This window comes from Catharus ustulatus, chromosome 5 (assembly GCF_009819885.2).
Source record: "Catharus ustulatus isolate bCatUst1 chromosome 5, bCatUst1.pri.v2, whole genome shotgun sequence".
NCBI lineage: Eukaryota > Metazoa > Chordata > Aves > Passeriformes > Turdidae > Catharus > Catharus ustulatus.
Window position 1 is genome coordinate 1244125 of NC_046225.1, and position 24180 is coordinate 1268304.

Genomic DNA, 24180 nt, shown 5'->3' on the forward strand with positions numbered 1-24180 from the left:
GCCTCGGTGGCGCGGCTCAGCGCGGCCCCGCCCGGCCCGGGGCGGCTCCTCCCCGGATCCGGAGCCCGGCTTAAAGCGGCTGTGCGGGGCGGCCCCGGCGGGGTCCCGCTGCCGCCGTGCCCGGCCATGGCCCGTGACCGCGGGCCGCCCGTGCTGCGGCCGCCCGGCGCCGCCGCGCTGCCCGCCGAGCCCCGCGGCTGGGGCTGGCTGGGCGCGGGGCTGTGGCCGGCGCTGCTCGTGGGGCTGCTGGCCGCCGTGGTGGCCTGGCTCTGGTACGGCAGCAGCGACGGCAGAGCCGAGGCGGGCGGCGAGGAGGCGGCGGCCGGCACAGAGGGGCCCCGGCGGGCGAGCGCGGCGGCCGCAGGTACCGGGATGGGGAGGCGGGGCTGGGGGTGGCTCGGGCTGCCGGGTTTGGGCTCGCCGGCGCTCGGCTTAACCCGTTCTCCCTCAATGTCACCTGCAGAGGATGCTGCGGCGGGCGGGGAGCCGGCGGCTGCTGCCCCGTCCGGCCCTCGGGAGGCAGGAGAGGATCTGGCGGCTGTTTCACGGGAAGAGTTTAACCACGTCCCGAGCGCTGCGGTGCCGGGCGAGCCTGTGGAGCTGGAGCAGCTGATCCCGAAGCACGGTGTCACGGAGCCGGGGCAGCATCCGGCTGATGTGGCCGGCAGCCAGGCTGGCGAACTGGGAGCCCAGGTGGGACAGGCAAGTGACGGATGGTGCGTGATGAACTTGGCAGGAGCTTCTGACGATGAGTGTAAGGACAGGAGTGAGGAGCAGCCAGCAGAGAGGAGGGACTTGGACCACGAAGAGTGGGAAGTTGTTTCTGAGCACCTGGTCCAAGGGGAGGATGGCAAGGATGGCAGCATGGAAGACTCGGACAGCAAGGAGTGGGAACAAGGAGACTGCAGTGATGGGGACTCGAAAGCCAAGAGAGTTGCAGCCGTGCCCCCCATGTTCCAGAACATCCACGTGGCTTTCCGTGTGCACTACATCACCCACTCCGAGGGGCAGCTCATCGGGGTCACGGGGGACCACGAGTGCCTGGGCCAGTGGCACAGCTACATCCCCCTCAAGTGTGACAAGGATGGCTTCTGGTCCCAGTCCATCAGCCTGCCCGCAGACACCCGGGTAGAGTGGAAATTTATCTTGGTGGAGAACGGGAAGGTCAGGCGCTGGGAAGAATGCAGTAACAGGACCCTAGTGACTGAACACGAAGATCAAATTGTTCATCAGTGGTGGGGATACCATTAATGGGAAGGTGGAAGCTGCTGATCTAATGGCAGACCTGGCTAGGTGAATCACCGAGCCCCTAAACCTTAGGGGGGCTCCCCTTCTTCTCTAGGAGACCCTCTCAAGTGCAGAGCTCTGGCAATCCCCTATCGAACCACGTAAGCAGCAGATCTCTTTAGGAAATCTTTTGGCAACCTGAAAAGTCAGCTTTGAGTGCGTGCTGAAGGGACACAAGGTAGGCTGAGAAGGCACGAGCAGCATTCCAAGCACCTGCCTGGCCAGGTGGATCTGGACCCTGGACTGGAGTTAGTGCTGCTTTGAGTGGGGCTGTGGGATGCATCTTGGTACCCACTGCTTGGGCTTGGGGAGCGTACTGGGAGGCGTGGTTACCAACACTGTAACAGCAACTTAAGAGTTTTAATTGATGTAATGTGTTAAGGAAACAATAAACATTTTCAGATTGACAGTTCATTACCAATTGACCAGTGACCTCTCTCATTTTGGTAACTTTGATCCAAGCGAGCCACTTGACCTGAAACCTTAGTGCTAAGCAATTGCAGAGAAGTGGCCCTCCCTCTTGTGAGTAACAAAAGGTTGAACCCCAAAATAGTTCATTCTCTACCCCCTACTTTCCAGCAATCATCTCGGCTCAAATGAAAGGCTTGGCAGGCAGCCCCACTCCTGCGGAGGGGAGAGCAAAGGTCACAAAGGACTGTCTCGGCTTAATGAATTACTTTGTCAGGGTGGGAGCAGGCCTTAAAAAAAGCCTGGAATGCTGTAGTGGCTAGGGAATAGGGTTCTGGCTGGAACACAGGTGGCATACTGAGGAACAATACCACAGGACTGTTAGCAAATACCTGGCTTAACCTTATAAATATATTTTTAAGATGAAGCTTTTCAGCTTGAATTTATTTTAAGCTGAGGCTTTCTAGTAAGCCAGATGAAGCAGAATACTTCCAGCTTCTATCTTTATATGATAGAAGCAAAAAGCTGCTCTGTTTCCCTGCCTTTTGTTTATTGGGGTACAAACACATGCTGCCACTTGAGCAAGCTCCTCTTTCCACAAGTCTGAACCAAGCCTTTACCTTGAGTGAGCTTGGTCTGGGAAAGCAGAGTTTTGTTCTATACAAATTAGCACTTTAGATTGGAAGATGTACTTCAAAAAGCACATCACTGATCTAAATACCTCTGCCAATTCCTTCCTGCTCTGTGTGGTGTAGCAGTCTGGAGGTGTGAAATAGAATGGCTTAGGTGAAAGACTGGAAGGTGAACTCCAGAGGCTGACCTCCTGCAGCTGGTGGCTTCATGGGCATTCAGCTGGTGGGACAATGCTAGAGCTGCTGGGAAGAACAAGTGTTGGAAATGTTCTTACTGGCAGTTTGATCCCAGCTGTTCAATGAGAGTGGGTTGGGCTGCCTGCTCCTGCAGACCTGCCCACAAAATAGCTCAGTAACTCCTGGGAGGGTATTGAGGAAGACAGACTAAGGAACAAGTGCTCTGGCAAAGTTAGAATTTTGATTTTTATCCAGTAAAACAACCTCAGCTGCATTCTTTGCACTTGGCTTTTCTAACAGGAAACAGAAGTGGGTACCATACCTAATACACAGTGGCAATAGAAGGTGATCTTCAGAAATCCCTGAAGTCAAGGCAAAACATTTCATTTCAAGGTGGCTACAGATCCCTTCCTCTCTAATGCCAGCTCTTCAAACAGAGAGATACTGTCAAGTTAAAAAGCACTTACCACGCAGCCGCTGCCGCCTGAGCATATTTATGCACATGCTGGAGGCTTGTCTGAGAGATTAACTGTGCTATTAGATTAAGTTATTCACTAGAAAGCTACTTAACCCGTGCTAGAATAGATTGTCTAATGCAATGGTGAACATGCCAAACAGACCAACCCTAAGAAGTCTTTCCAATTGAGAACAATTAATTTTTTTAGTTAAACACCCTGTGCTTTGATCCCACAGTCCTCATGACTATCATCTTGCTGAATGATCAGCTGCTGTTTCTACAAACACCAGCACTGAGCTTTTGCTACAGCCTCTAAATTATTATGCCATTCCCATCACTGCTTCCCCAGCAGCATCTATGCCATGTAAATTTAATGGTTTGGGTATGGTGAAAGAAAGAAATCTGGATTTCAGTATTTCTGGAGGAATCTATTAGTGTTTTCTCATTATTGAACAATTATTTGCTCAAAGGTGAAAGTGGACTTAAACAAAATTGCCTTGCTGCATAAAAAACATACTGCTGGCATGGCTGATAGCTGTGTAATACAATGTCCTGGCTGTGAGACCAGTGAAGCTACATGTGAGAAACAATTATTGTTGACATTCCTGTGTGGATCTAACTGCCAGTGGCTCAGGAGATCTCCCAGCAAACAATAAACTATCTCACAGCTAGGCAAAGCTTGCAACCACACAGCTACCTTTGAAGTTCACCTCCTCACACCCCTGACAGCAAACTTCTGACAAAGGAGACAATTTGATTACTTTTATGTGAAACACAAACTACTTTTTGTGAAGTAGTTTGCTGCAGAGATGCTGAATGCTCAGCTGGATGGTGAGCTGTGCAAGCAGCCAGAGGGCACTGGGCATAAACCATTTCAGAGACTCCTACAAAAACCATCACTGCAGCTGGTTTGCTTTGCAAAACCCACACTGCCCATCTCACAATCTCTCTGGGAGTTGAACTTACCCTTTGGAGTCTCTCCACGTGTTCTCCTGCTGTTAGATTTTCTCTCCTGGGGGTTGGTTGCCATCTGTGGTGTCCTTGCTGTGGGCAAGCTTGGCCTCACAGCCCTCCTGTGCCATCCACCTGTGTGACATGGAGTGACAAGGGCACTTGGGGCTGCAGAGGCCAGCATAGACTCAGCTGCTCTGAGGCTCTTGTGTCTATGAGCTTGTTCTTGCCTGCTGCTGGTGGCAGGGGGGAAGCCCAGACCTGTCCCCAACTCTGCTGGATTCCAGCAAAAGGAGTTTTTGGGCTGGCAGGTGTCCCTCCCTCCTCTCTGACCCTCTACCTGCTCCCTGCCCATGGCACACAGCTGCAGCTTCTGAAACTTTTCTTAGCTTGGCTCCTTGGACACAGCTGGGAGTGCACTTAGCAGCCACCTTTCCCAGAGGTTCTTATTCTCTACACCTGACTCTCCTCTTAAAAAAATTCTGGAATATTTGTCCAATGTGGGTGGCAAGTCCAAACTGTGATACATGCACCATCTAAACCAAACCTTTCATTTTCAATGCAACTGATTCCCAGGAAAGGGGAGATGCTCTTAATAATATTTTGACAGAGCTTGCAATACGGTTGCAAAAACTGTCAGAAACAATGTAAAAAATTATTAGGAAGCCTAAAAAAATCCCTCCAATTAAAATACAACAATAACTGAGGACAGCTTAGGAACAACTCAGTAATTTCTTCTTCCCACAGAAGACTCAAACTGAAGTTTACTAAGTCCATTCTGTTTAAATGAATCACAGTACAGTATGGATTTCAAACTTCAGGAGGAAGTCAGCTTAGCCACAGGGAGAAATCCTTCCCTGTGAGGGAGGTGAGGCCCTGCCACAGGCTGCCCAGAGAAGCTGTGGCTGCCCCTGGATCCCTGCAAGTGTCCAAGGCCAGGCTGGATCCAGCTTGGACCAACCTGGGATAGCAGAAGGTGGCAAGGGATTGGAATGAGATTATCCTTAAAGTCCCTTTCTACTCGGTACTTCCTGCTCATTTAAAATAAGAGCTATAAACAAGAGTTTAAAAAGCTGTAAGGGCTTTTATTATTAATCTTTAAAGACATGTTTTAAACACAGTGTACCTACATGAAAGCCATCACTATTGCATGCAGTGCCTTCACTTGGACAGCTTTCTCTCCTTTTCCTTGGATTTCTTGCTCTTCACCTCCTGAGTTCTGATCATTGGAGACATGGCTGAAAATAGCAGAAGAATGGATTAGCTGAACACCACCTTATGTTCCACAGGCTGAGGTCTCAGCTGCAGCCACCTGAAGCTTCAAAAAGTCCTCCCATAACAAGTTATGCTGTAGCTACCAAGCCCTTACAAATGCAGCTTCAGTTTGCAATTCTTTATGTGAATATAGAAAATCCACTGAGGATATAAATGGATGGCAAAGAACAAAAATGAGAACACTTACCTCTGACTTATTTATATAAATAAGTTAATTTGTTTTACCTACATCAAGTCACTTGTATGTCCCTAACACAAATGCACTGTGTGATGAGGGAAAGTAATAATTTCCCAAATCTGTGCAACGAGACTTAAAGGAGACAAGGGGAAGAGACTGGATATGCAAGAAGAAAAAGTGCAGAGAAAATAAACCCCATTGCATTTGGTATACTTCCATCCCAGGAGCTCATGCAACTAAGTTTTGGAAATCTTGCAGTTTCCATGAAAGCTTGTCCACAATCCCCTGTAATTGGCTGTGACAGCACACGAGGACACCCGTGAGCAGCTGCCATGTTTGACATGTTAAGGATCCTGAAGCTCATTAGAGTTAAGGGGCATTGTGGAGTTAATCTAATTACTCTCCAGGAGCAGGATAATGCAGAAGTGGGTACTGCTAGTAACACTAGTGTGTGCTAGCAAAAGCACAGGTAGTGCTATGACAGGTACCTAGAACAGTTTCTGGAGAGTGTGTGGGTTTTTTTGATAAAACATGAATATTTTTGGTAAATATTGGCACCTTGGTTTTTGATCTGTAATGATTCTACCAGGTTTTGCAGGCTTTCCATCTTGCTCTGTAGCCTCTTTGGTGTTGGCTCACTAGTTTCCATGGGCTGAGAAGCTAGGGAAAATCATCAATAATAATTAAAGGCCATTATAAATTATCTAAACATTCCCTTTAAACTGAAGTTCTTAGAAATAAAATCTACACCAACATTTTCAGTAAACCCCAGAACTTTACTAAATATGTTACAGGAACCACAACACCTATTACAAATGGTTTTTTACTGCAAATATTGAAGCCAAGCATCCTTCAAGCCTTTTAATTTGAGGAAGGCAATTATCAGGCCTTAAAATCAGCAGTGTGTGGAATTTATCTTTTCACTATTCCTTGTTTACTTCCCAAACAGGGAATACCATGGCTGCTCACAACCCAAGACTCCCTGGACCTTACAAACTCCCCTTGCTCAACTGCTTCTCAAGTCCTGTACATAAAACCCCTACTTGCAGCTGTTTTGGAAAATCCCAGGATGCTGCAGTTGGTTTGCTAGGAGATTTTGTTTAATACTCAGAAGTGCAGAAAGAACCCAAAGCAGTTACTCCTCACAATGAACAGAGCCTACCTCTGAAGCACCATGGCTTAAACTCTAAATAGAGAACAATATCAGTGTCTGCAGGCAGATTTCACAGAATCTGTGGGCAAGAAAAGAAAAGGTAGTTACAACCGATATCTTCAAACCCTGCTGCTCAGAGCCACATCCTAATATTTATTTTAGATAACAAAATTCATGTCATCACAGTTTAAAAGGTACTGACCATCCAGTCCTTGGAAGGAAACCAACAGCAATTTTTGCTCCCTCTAAAGAGTCCATCCATATCTAAACATCCAAATAAAGAACTCAAGAGCCTGAATTTAGGCTCCAAAAATGTGACAATGCTACTGATGCAAATGACACAAGTAACAAGGAAGTTAGCAATTTTGGGTGTGCTGCTCTCCACCAAGATACAGATTTTGTAGCAAGTGCAATCAAGACTTTGTAATAGCACCTGCTAAGAGGTATTTGAGTAAATTCCTGGGAAAAGATACTGTACTGGGACTACATTCTTTATAATATTCTGTAATGTTCCAATTTGACATCTATGCTGTCAGTGAAAACTTACCAAGGGATTTAAGGAGCAGGGAAACATCCTGGGCTGAAGATCTGTGGGATGTGAGCAGGAAGGACCCCTGAAAGCAAAAAATGCCTTCTGGAAGGACTCTGCTGCAGCTTGGTCATGCTAGCCAGCATCCACAGCGACACTGTGAAACTCTCACATGCAGTCTCCAGGCCTTACACATGGAAATTAAAAGCAAACAACATAAGGAAGTTTCAGAGCTCTTGCTTAGAGGGATGAAAGTGACACAAAAGCTTTGTTTTATAACTCCCAGCAAGCCCTTAGCATTATGAATAAAACAATACAAACAAGCTCAGGGTTGGGGCTGTATTTAAAAAGCCTTAGAAAGTGAACCTCAAATGAGTGCTGTAAGAAGCAGGTTACTCAGCTAAGTGAAAGCACTTCTCACTGTCCTAAAATGTGCTTTTCCACTGGGCTTGCAGTAGCAGCCTCCCCAGCTGCAGTTTTTATTTAATCCTAATAAAAATTCACAAATTACACTTTCTTGTATGAAGTATCCTTATGTTCTGGGTTAAAACATCAGAATTTGGGCTGTATTGATTTTTCAGCTTCATGTACCGCTGTCATTTATCATGTGTTTGGTAAGAAAAAAAAAAAGTCCTGCATTTGGATATTGGCATATGGCAGGAAAAGAGGAAAGAAGCTCTGAATAAAAATAAAAGCAAGCACTAAAGGCAAATAGTGTAGTCACCTTCTATTTTCCTACCACATAAAGCACCTGAGGAACCTGGCAAACAACAGAAGCTTCCAGATTATCTCAAGTTTATGTGTAAACCTGACATTCTTGCAAAAACACATCCCACACTGCTCCTGAAGCGCACCAGGAGCTAGATCCCAGTTTCAGAGGGCACCCAACAGAAATAAATCTATTATTATTACACTGCATTCTTCATGATTATTAAGGGGGATTTTCTTCGACCATGTCTGCTGAAATCCACTGAGGGAATGGCACTTGTTAATTCTTGAAGAATCCTCTTTAGATCCTGCAATGGTTCTTCCTTCAAAATGTCCAGCTTGGAAGGCTTGTGATATAAAATAATTGAGTTGAAAAGGATTTAAAAAGGCACTCTGTTGTCAATTCTTCCCTCAACTCATCCAAATGCACATATTTTACCCCCTTGACTCTCATTTTGTCCCTTTTAAGCCGTGACCCCAGGTATTGCTGTTCAGGGCACAGCCACAGCAGCACCTGGGGGTGTTTGCCAGGCCCTCACTGCTGTGGAGCTGAGCTGTCTGCAGGTGCAAACCCCTTTATTGCCACAGCCATCCTGGACATCAAGTGCAGTATTATTCTCATTTTACTGCTCAGGACTCCAGGCAAAGGCCTGGTTCAAAGAACCCTTTTGTTCAGTGAAAACTGGATTTTCACTGCTGAGAACTGGATTTTTCAGCATTTCACATCTTCAAAGCACTGTTCCCACTGACCTTTGCTCCATCTAGAGATGGAACTGGCTGGAAACACTTGGCTACTCCATTTTCATTTTTTTAAAAAAAGCTAATTTTTAATGTGAACACACTGGTTTCAGCAGGGCTTATAATGGGAACAAATCCTCACCTTCATAATGGGTCCAAGTGACAGAGTCAGACCAGATCCTCCTTTTCCAGCTAGGAAACCAGACTATAACCCAGGCAGAGTCTGTCTCAAGTGTTGGAGCTGCTTCATCTTGCACAATAACTAATGATGCAGGAACCAAGAAGATTAAAGTAGACTTTGACTCAAGTGCTCCTGTAACCTGTTGGGTCCTCACTGTGATACTAAATTAAAAATCTGTCCTTCTTCCTTCTTTATCTTCAGAAGTATAAATTGATTAACTCAGAGAAAAGAGTTGGGAGTGCCTGATGCTGCAGGGATTTCACAGAAGGAACTACCCTTTGTTCCTTGATGTAAATCACATCAGGAAGTAAACCAGAAAATATTCCTGAAAAATGCCTGCACTAACTTGTGGCCTCCTATAGGTATTGAGGCTAAAATTAATGAAAATACCTGTAAGGTACATCAGATCACTTTTGGATATTTATATAAAATCTGTAAAGAAAATATCCAAAGCATTTTTTTAATGAGAGATTAGAGTTGATGTTTTCTGTAATGAAAAATCAGAGCAACACTAGAATCTCATTTAAATCTAAAGGTACATGTACAAAACCAAAAGGAAGACAAATGATGTGGATAAAACTGATCAAAATCACTGAAAGCCAGCTTGGAGGAAAATTCAAATATCAAGCAGATGATTAAATGCATGAAGAACTATGTACAAATCTATTTTCACTGTCAAATGTGAAAAAAAAAGTGAAAACCAAACTGCTTGCAGATCAGCACCTTCAAACTTAATAGATCATAAATGTCATTTGTGGTAGAGGTTAAATAAACTCTTAGCACAATCTCTAGGATTTTTTACTTGTCCCACTGTTTTTTACACACACAAAAAGATCTGAAAGGACACAGCACATATGAAGCTACAGAAATTACTGGTGTTAGGAGTTTGCTCTTGGATGCTGTCCCACGTAGAAATTCCATGTTATTTTTGTGGTTGGGACATGCTGGTGTCCCATGCTGAGGCAGGCACTCACCTGAGGGGCAGAGCTGGGCCAGAGGCACAGTGTGCTGCAGCTTCCCTGAAGCAGAAGATGAGCAGTAGCCTGGGCCCTGCAGCTCCTGAGCAAACACAAAGTTCCCCACCTTGGTCATTGGTCCTCTGAGGCACATGAGCTGTATTGCTCGTGTAGAGCTGTATTTCGAATACAGCACTTGGTTCTTCTTTCAAGGCCAGCAGCTGGGGTGGGTCACTAAAATAAATGATAATGGCTTATGATAAAACATCAACTACAAGTCAAAAATTTATAAACTACAGACATTAATCTTCTGTAGATTTTTCTTTGTAATCTTGGAAATATCTGAACTAACCCGTTGAGAAGCTTAGATATTGCATCTTGCAAAAAGATGAGGCTCAGTAACAATTCGTCTTCAAATCTTCAAATGCCTCTGGTGAGAGAAAGTGAAGATTGAAATTAAGAGTGACAAAAAAATTTCATTCCTCTAGACTAAGAGTACTGATCTGCTGCCAACTTGTGATAAAGGCAGCACTCCCAAGGGGTTCTTCCTGAGGGTCCAGGGGTGTGCAGAGAGCAAAGCATGTCACCAGCAGCATCCAGCCAGCTGCCATGCAGATTTAACTCAGATTTTGGTGGCTGCTTTGGGTCCAGATCCTGCTTTTTAGAAATTGTAAATGATATATATTTTATTTTTACAATTTTATACATCAGTATGTATTATAACAATTTATCTTGATTAGGTTTCCCACACATCAGTTGTGAAAACATTGAAGCTACAGCACCAGCTTTTAATAATATTGAAGCAAATTTGCAACAACACAAAGTTTCACTCTAATTTGACCACAGATGGTTAATGGGATCCAGTACTGCTCTCACATAGCATCTTGGAAAAACGGATCAAGTTGCTGTTCTGTGATGTACTGGATCTGCTTTTTCCATCTCCTGACTCAGGCAGTTTCACAGATTTTTTGCCCATAGTGAGATGGGTCATGAAGCCTGTGTTCCCCCTCCAGTGCCAGAATCCCACACCATGTCACAGCTCCCTGGAACAATCTGACCATCCTGTGCTGGCAGGAACCTCACGGGGCACCAGCAGCCATATTTGGATTCAGCCAGCAGGCTGCTCTTTTATTTTTAACACCAGCCCAAATTAGCAGCTGTGGGAGCTGAGCTGAGGCTCCCTACCTGCAAGGCCAGCTAGCTCCCTGTGGCCAGCCTGGGGTTCCTGCAGGATCTCACCTTTTCCCAGTTTTGCATCACTCAGTGCATGTGCTGAGCAGCTGAACCTTTTCCAGCTCCTTCAGCCTGGCCTCCATTTCACCTGTTCTGGCTTCTTTCTCATCCTTTGCACTCTGCTTACATAAAAAACAATTATGTGTGATATACATAATTAATAAAATAACCACAAAAATGTGTGGACACCACTGCTTAAAACCCCTGTTTGGGGCAAGAAAGAAAACCTGAGCGAAACAGAGAAATTACTCCTGTGAAAATTGCTAATCCAGGCAAAGAGGGTGCAGCAGAATTGGATCTGAGGGCTCTAAAGAATAACCAACCTCACCAGGTGCAGCATATCAACATGATTTCCATTCTCTTGTAGCAGCACCCCCATGCCTTCTCACAAAGGAGGATGAAATTCCCTGTCTGGAGTGGTTTTCCATCTGAAGATGCTGACCTGCATGGCACTACCCCATCCTGTATTTCCTGTCTGAGAAATAACCAGTGTCCTCAGCTGGGAATGCTGAGTGCTGCCTGTCTGCTGCTTCTCAGCAACACTTGGTATTTCTGGTTCTGTTCTGGCATGGACACTCAGCTCACCCAGGTCACTCCAGCTCACACCAGCCTTTTGGCAGCTGCTTTTCACCAGAGAATTATCCATGGGTAGTGCTAATGTTATACTATTATCCTCCTCTGCCCTACTAATTGAGTGCTGTTAGAATTCCAGGGGCATTGCCCAACTAAATAACTAAGTAGAATACTGGTTTTTTAAACACAGGAAATGAAAAAGGTTAAATAGATTTTTTAAAATATCAACTGGCAATGTTAATACAAAATTCAGAGCACTTCAGGCTAAAGTGGCTGCACTGTGAAGTTGGGGAAAAAACTATTACATGAACAATTTATTGTGATTTAATTCCTGCAAGCAGCAATATGCACCATTTAAAGCACAAAGTACTGTGATTCAGAAACTGGTAATAGTACAAAGCACAAACAGAAGAAAAGAGTGAACTTCCTGGTGGGAGGATTTTCAACAAAAAAAAATGGACTGAGAAAAGGTAAAATGATGTCTGAGTTAGCTCAAGCCTATGGTTTGGTAGAAAAACAAGGAATCAACTGGATCTTTATTCATAATGCAAAGAAGGTTATCTAATTACAGCTCATTTCTGAGCGGCTGAAGCTTGGAAAAAAGGGGAATGTGAAGGCAGTTTCTATTTTGTCAGAAGGAATTTTGACACAGCACTCCCTGGTTCATAAACACAAACTTCATGATGTTTTTATTTAAAACTCCATGAAGTAAAGCATCATGAAGGCCTCTGACTTACTACCCACTCTTACAGACAATTTGGAAAAACCACATTCAACAATTTGTTTGGTAGATCTGGTGGCATTAAACTTTCTGGCAAAGTACAAAGAGCCATTTTGGAGATTTAGAGTCAAAACCACCAACCTGGCACTGCATTGGGCTGTGGCACTCCATCCTCATTCCCTTCAGTGCCTTTTCCATGCTCTGCAGCTGCAAGTTTCTGTTGTCCACCTGCCTCCTGAGCTGCTCCAGAGTGATGCTGTTCTCTGTGTTCTGATCCCAAAATTTACTGTTCTGCTCTTTTTCTAGGCTTCCTTCTGTCTCTTTTTTATGGTGTTCAGTCTATGAGAAATTAAAGCCATCTCCCTTCTAAATAAATTCTGGATTTTTTTTGATCTCTTAATAATAATTTAAAATGTAAATAATGCTAAAGACACTGACAAACACATTTCAGAGCTACTCATTTCAACAATATGAATTTAAACAGAATTACCAAAGGGCATTTCTGCTAATCATAACTTCTGCTGTTGTTTACTGCTTGAATATTGTACAAGTCTTGCAAAATATGTGTTAAGGGACCAAGGTTCCTTAACAGAGGGATCTAAACTGAGGTTCAAGTGGAGGTAGCTCAGCATCTTTATATGATTTGCATAGGTTTCTGTGGCTTTGAATTTATGACAAACTCTTAATTCCAGAATGTCCCTCATTGCTATTGGCAAAGACCCTTGGGCCTTTCACCAATTCAAATTCCTAGTTATAAAAAATCCTCAAAGTTAATTAGGAGGAGAAACAAGCAAGGTGCAAATCTGAACACCAGAAGTTAAGGAGAGCCTTTTAGAAAGCAATTTTTTTCAATACTACCTCTTGTTTTTACCAACAATTGATGAATCTGGTAATTTGGGTTTCCAGATTTTTGTCCTGGTCTGTCTGAGCTTCTGCTGTCTCAGAATGAGCTGGATGCAACTGCTTCTCAAGATCCTGGACCTAGAAAAAGGCAAATACTCATGAAGATTTATCTTAAGGCATTCTATTCAAACAGTACATTCAATTTCTTCTGGTTTTCTCCTAGTTCCCATCTGAAGCACAGATGTTATCTTTTGGCCCAGCAGAGTTATTCCCTGGGTGTATCATAATTGTGCTGTCTTGTTTTAGTGATTCAGCTCAGTTTCATTTCAGAGTTAACCGAGGCTCTGGAGAGTAATTTGGTTTCCACCCTGACCCAGAGCTCTTCAGAAGTCCCTTATCTACAACTTAAATGCTGATCAGAATGGTAAAATAACACTTTGGGAAAAAACACCTTTTCTCACAGAGGACTCCCTTCACCATGGCTACATTCAGAAATCTCCAGGAAAACACATTTTGTACCAAGTAGTGCTCACTTTCTCTGAAAGGAGGAGATGATGGACCAGTCTACAAGGCTGTTTAATAAAAACACCCCCATGTGCAAAGTTTAAGATAATGTAATTTATCCTGGTATCCAGTTTTTGTGAAGCAATCCCTCATCAAAAGACTTTCCTCCTGCCTCTGGAACATTTCAGATCTCCACACACTCAGTTTCCTTGCACCAATGCTAACAGGCAAATCCATACACACCTTGTTTTCATTCACTTCTCACTGGGGATGGAGCTGACAAACTGTGGATTCCAGGTGACAGGCTTGATCTGGATGCACCGAATTTGGGGTTCTTGCTCGTTCTCTGTGGGAAGTTTGGAGCGGAGAAATTAGAAACTGTAAGAACCATCAAAGGAGAACCAGTCCCAGACTCCTCATGTTAATCCTCAAATTAAGGTTACTCTTAACGTTTCCTACACTACAATCAAAACCCATATTTAACAATCTGTCTCCACCAGGATTTGGGTGCTGCTTGCAAGCTGCAGGCACTGTCAGCTTCACGAGGCAGTGCTGCCACCCCGTGCTCATTTCCTACCTGCTCAAACCTCTTCACAAAAGAAAACACCGGCAGAAATTCCATCTTGGCAACAGTAACCTCTTTCACTTGTTAGAAATTCAGTCATTTCCATGTTCTGTTTTTAAGTATCAAGATATGGATAGTTTTAGTTTGCAAGGAAGTAACCAACTCAAGTGGACGGCAAAGCAAAAATTACAACATAACAAGAAAGGACAAAACTCTCAGTGAAACCACTAAAATTACTTTGAGGGTTTTTTTCCTTTTAATGGTGGAACTGGTGTCCCAACAAATTCCACATGTCCACTAAAGCGACACTTAGAAAAGTAAGGCGCAGAGATTCTTGCAAAACAGAATTTTTGTGGCAGCAAATAAACCAGGAGATTGTCAGCATGGAAAAAAAAAAGCAGCAGAAAGTCATGAGCGAATAAACATCTTGATGGAAGAATTATTGAAGTCCTGAAAAACATTGCTTGCTACCCTCTAGTCACCCCACCCCGGGAGGACTTAAAGATATTTAGGGGGAGGCGAGTTTCCCTCCTTTTCTTTTCCAAATCTCCTGGTTTGTTTTACAGGTTTCGTGTTTAGTTTATCTGGATTTTCCTGTGCCTCGTGCTCTGGCGGCCTTGTGGCCACAGCGCAAGGCCAGAGGCGGCTCCAGCAGCACCCGCCATACCTGGGTAGCTTAAAGCTCCCAACAGAGCTGCCACAGCCGCGCCGCGGGGCTTCCTGCGGGCACAGCAGGCAGAAAAGCAGGGCACTTGGTGGCACGGCCCAGCCGTGAGGGGCCGCAAAGGCGAGAGGAGGAGAAAAATCCCCTCAGGGCTGCGGCGGCAGCGCCAGGAGCTGCCTGCCCTGCTCGGGACGGGCCCGACGCTTTCCCGCCTCCCCCGGGCCGTGAGGGCCGCCCGCGCAGCGCCGAGCCCTCAGCGCTCCGCGACACCGCACGGCCCTGCTGCCGACACAACTGCGCTCAGCACCGCCACCACGCTGCTCCCTCTTGCTCCCCAGCGGCACGGGGCCATGCCGAGCTGCGGGATGCTCCTACAACACCCGCTGGTTCGCTCCATCGGGAATTGCGGCGCCGAGCCCCTCAGCGCCAACATGGCCGCGGCCCCCTCACGGCGCGGGCGCCATTTTGTGCTCGGGGTCCCAGGTGGTTTCGCCATGCCGTGTTTGAAGCTGGAGGTAGAAATCCTCTCACAGGGATAGGGGAAGGGCCTGGATGATTTTCCGTATGATATTTGGCCGGTAGGGTGGCACATTTTGGAGGGGTGACCGTTTCAGCTGACTGAAGACAGAAGTCGGGGTGAGGGGACTCTCCCGCTGAAGAAAATCCCAGAGGGTCAAAAGCAAAAGATTCAAAGGCGTCTTGCCCTAATTCCAGTCAGTAATAAAAACTGGAATAATTATATTTTTACACCAATCTGGTCAGAGAGGACAAGTTTCTGCCTTCCCTGGTACTTTCAAGGTGAGGGAGAGAGCACTGAGTCAAGAGGGGATCACTTCCTAGGAAATTACATGTGGTGATCACTTCCTAGGAAATTACATGTCTGACTGTGCCATTCTGGATCTCTATTTCAGGAACACAAAGGTTTCTGTGGGCTGTCCCTTGATTCAGGTTATTCAAAAGACCACATTGATACAGGTTTCCAGGAACAGGTGAATGAACTGGGCCCCAAACAAAATGCTCAGCTGGAGAGATTAAGTCTGAGAAAACTCAAGAGACAGACAGGTATGTTCATTTATTTAAATATCTGGCTAAGATGAAAAACACATAACTGTCCCTCAAGGGTACCACATCATTTTCAATTACAAGAGAAAAAACCATCCACCTAGTGCTGAAAGACAGACAAAAGGAGAAAAGTGGTCTTGTTGTGGACTAGTACAGAAAAGTAAGAATTAAACAGCTGCAAACAGGTCTCTGGTCTCCACTCCTTGCTGCAATCCCAAGTGGAAAACAACCTGGGGAAAGGACTTTTATTGCAGCAGCAAAAGGATTTTTCTTATCCACAGGGTAAAAGGAAAATGAGTGTTTAGGTAAATAAAACACCCTACAATATCCTGAAGCTCTATGATATCCTCAAGTGAGATTTTAATACTCCAGCAGTCCCAGGTGTTAACAAAGCATGAAAACTCACCTGAAATGGGGCACCTCTGCACCTCTGTCAGCGGGAAACTTAATCTCTTTTCCCCATCGGGATCCTGGCAAGGTGGTTTTTTTGCAGAACACCACCTGTCTTGACTGCAGGTGCCTTTTTTAATTCCTTATTCCTTGGAAGTCCAGGTCTGGAGCACCCAGCAGCCCCTGTCACTCTCTTAGCATCAAATTCCTGCTTGTGTTTAGAAGAGTGGCCATACCCACCAGCCACTTCAGAGTTGGTTAAAGGTTCTGAGAGTGACTTGGACTGTTTAGTAATCATCTTATTTGGGGTGGGAACATTGTGATGTTGCCCTGTGATGGCTATGGGTCCTGATCTGAGCTCTGTTTTCAGCAGAGTGGTGACATCAGATAGATGAAAATTCAGATGCAGAGGGTAAACCTGCAGTTCTGAGTGCCCTTGATTTGCATCCTTCAGTTGTGGTAGCACTTGTGCTCTCCTCGGAGGGATGGATCCATTCCTTACCTTGGCTTGTTGCTTTTCAGTTTGCTTTGAGGAGCTGAGCAACCCACAGCAGTTCTGTGCCAGAGGCAATATTAAATGGAGAATCTCTTTCCTGATCTTCAAATAAAATTCTTTCCTTTCAGACTTCAAAGACAAGTGCCTTTTCCAACACCAGAAGGATGTGGATTCATTGATTTCACAGGTTACTTCTGTTTCTCAGCTCTGTTCTTTCACTCTCAGATCTCTCTTTTCCCCTTTCACTGTCAGATTTTTCGCATTTTTACCTCAGGCCTCTCCAGACAAGCTTATTCTGTGGTTTGGAAGGAAGATGAACTCAAATCCAACTGGGAATCTGAGTGGAGGCTCCCTGTGTAGCCCTAGGAATTTTCCTCTGGAAACACCTTTTGAACATTAGTTGATGATGGCAATCCCTTTGATACCATGCAGAGCCTCAACATGTTTTTCCTCCTGTTATTTCTTCTTTTAGATGCCAGACTGACATTTTCCAGAGCTGAGGAGATGCATACGTTACAGCCAGCCCCAGCTGATGGGAGGTAAGTATAGGAAAACAATTTTTTAAAATTTATTTATCCCTGTTTTTTTTTTTTTTTTTTTTAAATATAATAAATTTCCAGGAGAATTGCTACCCTAGGAGGGAGTGATTCATTCCTGAAGGGGTCCATAACTGTGTCCTTTGACACTTGTGTTTTGTTCCATCCTACTGCAGATTTAGGTGAATGCCTTCAGGACTCCTGGGGAGAGGAAGAAGCTGGGCCCACTGGTGCCTGAAGGATGTCCATTATTTAAAATTCCTGATGCTCCTCAGCTTACACAGAGCCCTGTCTGGAAGGAAAAGAGAAGTTCTTCAGGGATAAAACCAGGGACCAGGGGAAAAGGAGCACTTCTTTCTCGGCCTTTTCATGCTTCCTGTGTGGCTATCAGCAAGTCACTCTCTGTGAAAGGTAGGAGGGCCCACGTTATTTCACAAAGTGTAGTAGATGCTAAGGAAATGTTAGCATGTAAATCGATGCGCTTAAACCGTGACAGTTTCTGGTTTCAGCAGACGGGGGCAGTGTTGCTCCGGTGAACTTCATCTGCAAAAGAAACTCGGAATATTTGAAGGAATTTAGGAAACGACAGAGCAGTTGCCAGCTGCCTTGATTAATGATAAATACAGGGTTTGATTGGGACCTCTAAAAAGTGAAATCAGGGATAATTTTTCCTGCTTTAGCAGTGTAGTGCTTGATTAGAGGAAGGATTCTGATGTGACTGTTCCAAATTTATTTTCCCTTACACCAAAACTGTGCAAAACTTCAGATTTATTGTTCTGTGTGAAAAGCACTTTTCTGAGCCCGGGTCTCTTTTGGTTGCATCCCATCAAGGAGTATCTCAGCTCTGTCCTGAGAGGAACTCCTCTGTGGAATAAGAGCCCCTGAGGAAATAGTACGGTATTTGGCAGCCCTTCTTGGGTGATGAAACCTTTTTCCTTAGCTGGTTGTGAGTCTCCAATACATGGGAGCACCTGGATGTGACCTTTTTAGAGCTGGATTAACAGGATGAAAAAACAGCAGATCTGGAGATGGCGAGAGGAGAAAATTCTGTGCCTGCAATGGTAACAAATTTGATGGAGTTTTTGGTAGAAATGATGTTGGATTCAGCCCTTGAAACGAACCACAGTGCTGGAGAAGTAAAACTGTCTGTCAGAAATCTGTTGATAACTTTTAATCCCTAGATGCAGCACACCCCGAAAGAAGTGCAGCTCTCACTGGAAATCTGTTGTGTGCAGACAGGTGTGGTGACAAATGTGTGTGGGAAATGGACGAAATCCAGAGAGGTGCTCAGCCTGTCCACAGGCTGGTGTGTCCTTACACAGCCTCAGCTCGCCCTGCTGGCTGTGGAGAGGAGGAGGCACGGCCCCAGGAGAGCTCCCGGAGCCTTTGCCCGTCCCTGGGAGGGCTGAGCAGAGCACGGAAATGAATCGCTCTTTGTGGAGGCTGGGAGTGAGGGTTTTCACTCTGAAACATTAGGACTGTAAAACCTCACAAATCTGATTTGAGCCAGGCTGAAGGCTGACTTCTGGATAATAGCAATCCGTGAGCCTGACCAGGATGTGAGGCTAATGAAAACTCGCCCCTGGGAGGGAAGCTGAAGGGGAAGAGCTCAGCATAAACAAGGATTGAGGAAAAATGAAAAATAAAGTGAGGGGCTTCTTTCCTGTATTTCCTGAAAGCTGGGAAATAAAAGGCTCTGGGAACCTGTAACATCTTAAAGGGAATGGAATGGGGTGGCACAGACAAATGCAATGATCCCTGGGTTTAGAGTCCCAACTCCAAAGCTTTTCCTCCACCATTATAGAGGTTTTGTTAACACAAGGCTCTGAGAGCTTCAAAACCCGAAGGAGAAATAATGAAAATCCCAGGCATGGTGAGGTCAAAAGCTGGAGAGTAGAGACACTACTATGAGTTTCCTCAGTTCTGCCAACAGGAAGGGCAGTGGGCTCTGGTCTCCTCTCCCTGTTGTCCTGTTTGAGATCCAATTAAAAATCAGGTAAGGTTTTGCACACCTTCAGTGACACATACTGTAAGTGATGAGCCAAGTCTCTAAGTCTACATGCACATAAGGAAGAGCAGATGCACCCACATCCACATGTTCTACAGTAGGAAACTGCCTGCATTAATAAAAGTATCCAGACTTTTGGTATCATTTCTTATTCTATTTATTGGGAGAGCATCAGCCTTTTTCTGGCAATGTAAATGGGGAAAATAAATATGTCCTGGGAAGCTGGTGTGCTCCATGCAGAGGAAAAGCACTTTATGAGAGCAGAATTATTAGCAGTGCTCCACTGAGCTGGTTTGGAACAGGTCCATTGTGTTTTCAGCAACTGGCAGTTGGGATTGTTACAATTCCTTGGCAGGGACAATAGAAAGATGGTGGTTTCCGGGGCTGTAATAAAAGGGTGAGCCCCAGCTTTTGCACACTGCATTTTATAATTGCGTGCTTGATGTGCACAATTGGGCAGCACTGCCTTACTTTCCTTAATCCAGCTCTCTCTCTCTCTCTCTCTGTTTCTCTCTCTCTCTCCCCCCTCACTTCCTCACCCTCCCTCAGAGCAGCAGTAGCTGCTGCAGCTCTGGCAGCTCATCGGGGAGAGCACCGAAAATGAAAAGAGTTCAGCTATTGCCTTAACATTTTTCCCAGAGGATTCATTTCACCTGCTTCTCCAGTTTTCCCAGTAGCTTTTTTTCACCCTTTAATCCAATAAGTATGGAGTTATTTCACATTTTAAACCCCTCTAAAGGGTTTTAGGAATGGACTTGCTCTCTCCTCCTCCCCCAGCCTTTTTTTTTTTTTTTTTTTGACAAGTCAGAAAATTGTGAAGTAAGCGAACAGAGTAACTGAGAGCTGAGAGGGAGAAGACGCTTCCATTCTTTTAGTGCAGTGGGCTGAGGCAAAAAGGCCATTGTAATGGTAAATCGCATGCAGAAAGGAAGAAAAGACTGATAATCAATCACAAATGAAGCATTCGTTTGGATTTTGGCAATTTACCGGCCAGAGGCTTTTAAATCCATAAACTTTTTCTTTTTTCTTTTTTTTTTTTCCTTTTTTTGCCCTGATCTTGAAAAGCAGAGTTTTGATCTGCCGAAGGCAGGAAGAAAAATCTTTACTGAGATTTCTCTCATGCCCAGAGTACCTGGGACTGGGGAGAGCTGAGTGCTGAAACTAAAATCCTGAGGGAGAAGCAGCGTGGTGAAATGTTGATGGGGCTGTTTTTAACCCATCACCTTGGACTCCGGCTCTGAAGCAGAACTCGTCACCTCAGGCTCTTCTTGTTTCTCGTATTCAGGGATGACTTGTGGTGGGCTTCTGGGGACTTGGATTTGCAGCCTGGTCTCTCTGTGACTGCCTGAGAGGGGTTTGTGTTTGCCTGAGTATGTGATTAGGACAGATGAGGATGTTAGACAACATTAACACCAGCATCTCCCCGTCCGAGTGCAGCATCACCCACAAGGGACGATACATCTACCTGGAGGCACTGCTGCACGGAGGGGCTCCATGGGGATTCACGCTGAAGGGCGGGCTGGAGCACGGACAGCCATTAATCATCTCAAAGGTACTTCTCTCGTTTTCTGTGCCGTGCAAGCACGGTGGGAGCGGTGCCCGGCACAGGGGCAGGGTTGTGCAAGAAACGCTGAAATGTTACAACTGTTTTATTTGCCTTGGGGTTTAAGTGTCGAGCACCTGTTCCAGTCAGCAGCTTTGCTTTGCAGCTTTGAGAAACACAGGAGAGCTCTCGGCATTGTTCAGCTATCCAAGTGCAGACTTTGTCCCACAGGAAGCACCGTGGCTTGCAGAAATGGGCTGTATTTATTTCACTGCTGTGAATGGGAGGGAGTAGGGGGCTCTGGTGAAGTGATCTTGTGTCGTGAAGTCGTGGCATACCTGAGCACGGTCAGCAATCCATCCCCAGCACTCCTGAGGTAAAACAAAGCCAGTGTTTTGAGTCACACGGTGGAATGTTGGCTATTTAGGAGTGTGAAACAGTGCAGGAACTACTTGCACCTGTTTGGTAAGTGCATATATTGTGCTCTGCTAGTGGTTTGCTCAGTTTGCTCACCCTACTTACTAAATATCACCTTCATGATTTTTAGTATTTAGCGATTGGGTATTTTCAACAGGCAACTAGTAGCATAGCTCACAAGGATATTCTGAAGGGGGAAAAATGGGAGAAGGAATTCCTCATTCTCATCAGAACCAGGCTGTTGCCCAGGTACCACAAGATGCAGGTGTTGGAGATCACTGATTTTCAAAAGCATCACCTTAAATCTCTGAATGTATAAAATATGTTTGACCTATTGCCCTAAAACCATTCTGCAAATAGGCTATAGGTAGTTCTGAAATTTCACCTCTAGTGAATCCTAACCACATGTGTCCTGTGTCATCAGTCTGGTACATTCTGTGTTTATAGTGTGTATGTCAAACTACCAGTGCACAGAGAGACTTATGTCCAATCTTACTTCCTCCTGCAAACTGGGATGTATGTGGGGAATTTGATGGATCAGAACCAGGAAAAAGGAAAATGCTGATACTCAGAATCCATGTTGTTCAAATCCTTTGCAATTTTCAAATCCCCTTGCAGTTCCCTGTGCAAACACATTCACATGAGGACTGTCAGTCACTGAAGTAAATTAGCTGTGATTACTACATTCACATGTTGAAAGTGAAAAAAGAAGAGGGGCACCCATTGCAATCCTTTCATCATAAAGGGATTTTAGAAATTTCACACAATCATCTTTCTTGCAGGACCTTCCTGGAGGCAGTTTGGCATAGCCACAGACAGCAAAAGCAGCCTCACTGAAATGGTGTTAGAATTTTTATTTTATAAACACTTGGGGCTAACACAGGCTGTTCACTGTTCCTGGCATAGTTCTGCAGTTGTGAGGAAAGAGTTTCTTTTTGCTATGACATTCTTCTGTGATGTAAAAATCACACTCCCCCTTTTTTCCCCTTTTTTCTTTTTTTTTTTTTTAATTGGGGGCAGGGAGACGGAGAGGATGGGCGATGGCTCTGGCTGCTGAACATTAATTAATCTATGGGATTTGGTTTCCACAACAACCAGGCCCCTTAATGTCAAACATTCCTGGAGTGTGCATAGTGCCACTGGGAGCTGTATGACTTGTGCCTGCCTTTCCTGAAACAACTCTGCAAAAATGTGCTGGGCTGTCTTTTTGGTTGGGTTTTTGGGTTTTCCCTTTTTTCTCCTGCTTGGTTTGTGCTATCAGCATCAACATTTCAGTGTTTTGCTCATGCATGGGTGATGCAGAGCTGGAGAATGGCTGCATGTGAAAGCTCTGCTTTCTGGAATTCAGGCAGCTCTGTTTCCTGGTTTCTAGTTTCAACTGAGAAATTCCTCTGGTGCTTCAATTCACTGTGAGCTCTTCAGAATTAATTGCATATTAGTCATTTAGTTAATTCAGCATTCCTCGCCTGAGTGTACTGTGAAGTAATGAGGAGCTGTGGGGAAATGATGAATTATGTTACAGGTTTAGTTCTGTACCAGAGTGCTTGGAGAATCACAAAGTTTTAGGTTAAAAGGGACCATTGAAGTGCAGGCACTGGGAATGATCCAACAACACTTCTAAATAGTACTACATATAAATACCGTGAAATGTGGATGTCAGTTTTTAATTTCTGATTTTTCATAACTAACAAGTTTTATTTTCTGTTTTGGCTCCCTGTTCTGTTGGCAAATAATTATATTTATGTCCACTTACCTGTCTGTTTGCACTGACAGAGTGGTGTTAAATGGCCTTTAAGTAAATAAGAGTGGACATTTCAGCAAATATCTAGGCTGGTGCCCATGACAGCTTGAAACATGACTTAAAACAAAGTACACTGATGTATTGTTATGGAATAGTAGACAGATAACACATCTGTGTGACTACAGCACCCCTCAGGAACTGCTAGGCACCCAGGGTACTGGTTTGTCTCACCTGCACACCAAAGGCTGTGAAGGAAGTTCAAAACCAGGAGGAGTGAATTTACAAAAGGCACTCATACACAAAAACTGCTTCTCACAGTCCTGGGCAGCCCTTGGAAAGACACATTTCTCCACCAGCGACATGCCAAGAAATTACCCAGAAGTGAGGGAAGCAACAGTTGGGAGTGTAAGTGCAAAAAGCAGGGCTGTGCTCTCAGCTGGTGCAAGGTGCTGGTTTAGAGAGCCAGCTACCAGAGCTTTAGTATATTTTTAGTGTACTGCCTTCCAAATACAACAAGTTATTTGGTGCCTTTGAGTCAGATGCCCTTGGCTGTACAGACCTGCTGCTCTCCGTGCAGCAGGACAGGCTGATTTAGAGGGGGAGGTAGCTGGGTGCCCACGTGGGCACAGATGGGCAGAGTCCCAGTTAAACCAGTAGTAAAGCTTTGCTGGCTCAGCCACGGTGCTCAGCACATCGTGCAACACAGCCTAAGTGAGCTCCTCAGAAACGTTGGGTGTGCAGCTGATGGGAATTTGCGTGGCTAAAGCACACTGGTTCTTCCTGCTAATGCTGCTCTTTTTTCACCTGTGGAAAGAGCCGATTCCAGGTCCTCCAGGCAGGTCTATGCATCAGTTATTTTGCTGGAGGTGGGAGCACACCATAAATTTATTACATCTGACTCACATTTTTCCCTGAGACAAGGCTCAGATTAAAGCTTTGTGGAATCCTCCCAGCATGTTGTACCAGCAGGGAAAAGGAAGGATGGCAAAAGGCAGTCAGTTACACATTCCTTTTGTGCTGCACCTCAGGGAAATGTCCAAAACTCAGTGCCTAAAGGAGCACCAGAATGTCCCTGGGTAGCAGTGGGACACTGCCCAAAAAGAGGCAAATTAACACTGTGTGTTCTCCCTTTTATATTGATTCTGTGGAATTAAATGTAGTCAATGACATGTTGTCAAATAATCCTTTGGCAAGAAGGTTCTCAAGTTTTTAATTAATTTCATTTTTTTAAAAAAAACAGGGCTGTTGCTTAAC

General features: G+C 45.0%; 2 protein-coding genes across 3 annotated transcripts in view; both read left to right on the forward strand.

Moving 5' to 3' along the window:
• Positions 1–126: 126 nt before the first annotated feature.
• Positions 127–1708, forward strand: STBD1 (starch binding domain 1). The gene is made up of 2 exons (XM_033060396.1): positions 127–364; positions 464–1708. Exons 1-2 carry the CDS (start codon positions 127–129, stop codon positions 1249–1251), a joined length of 1026 nt encoding a protein of 341 aa, XP_032916287.1. The 3' UTR covers positions 1252–1708.
• An 18581-nt stretch (positions 1709–20289) lies between these two features.
• SHROOM3 (shroom family member 3) overlaps positions 20290–24180 on the forward strand; it is a 103752-nt gene continuing 99861 nt past the window's right edge. For both annotated transcript variants that reach the window (XM_033061067.1, XM_033061068.1), the window contains exon 1: positions 20290–20777. In XM_033061067.1, coding sequence (XP_032916958.1) covers positions 20613–20777 — 165 coding nt within the window. In that variant the 5' untranslated portion in view covers positions 20290–20612. The remainder of the gene's footprint in view (positions 20778–24180) is intronic.

Bases quoted from the DNA above. Each gene is read 5' to 3' on its own strand.
- STBD1 (XM_033060396.1), top strand. From the start codon at position 127: ATGGCCCGTGACCGCGGGCCGCCCGTGCTGCGGCCGCCCGGCGCCGCC. The intron at 365-463 runs GTACCGGGATGG...TGTCACCTGCAG, and splicing joins GGCGAGCGCGGCGGCCGCAG to AGGATGCTGCGGCGGGCGGG.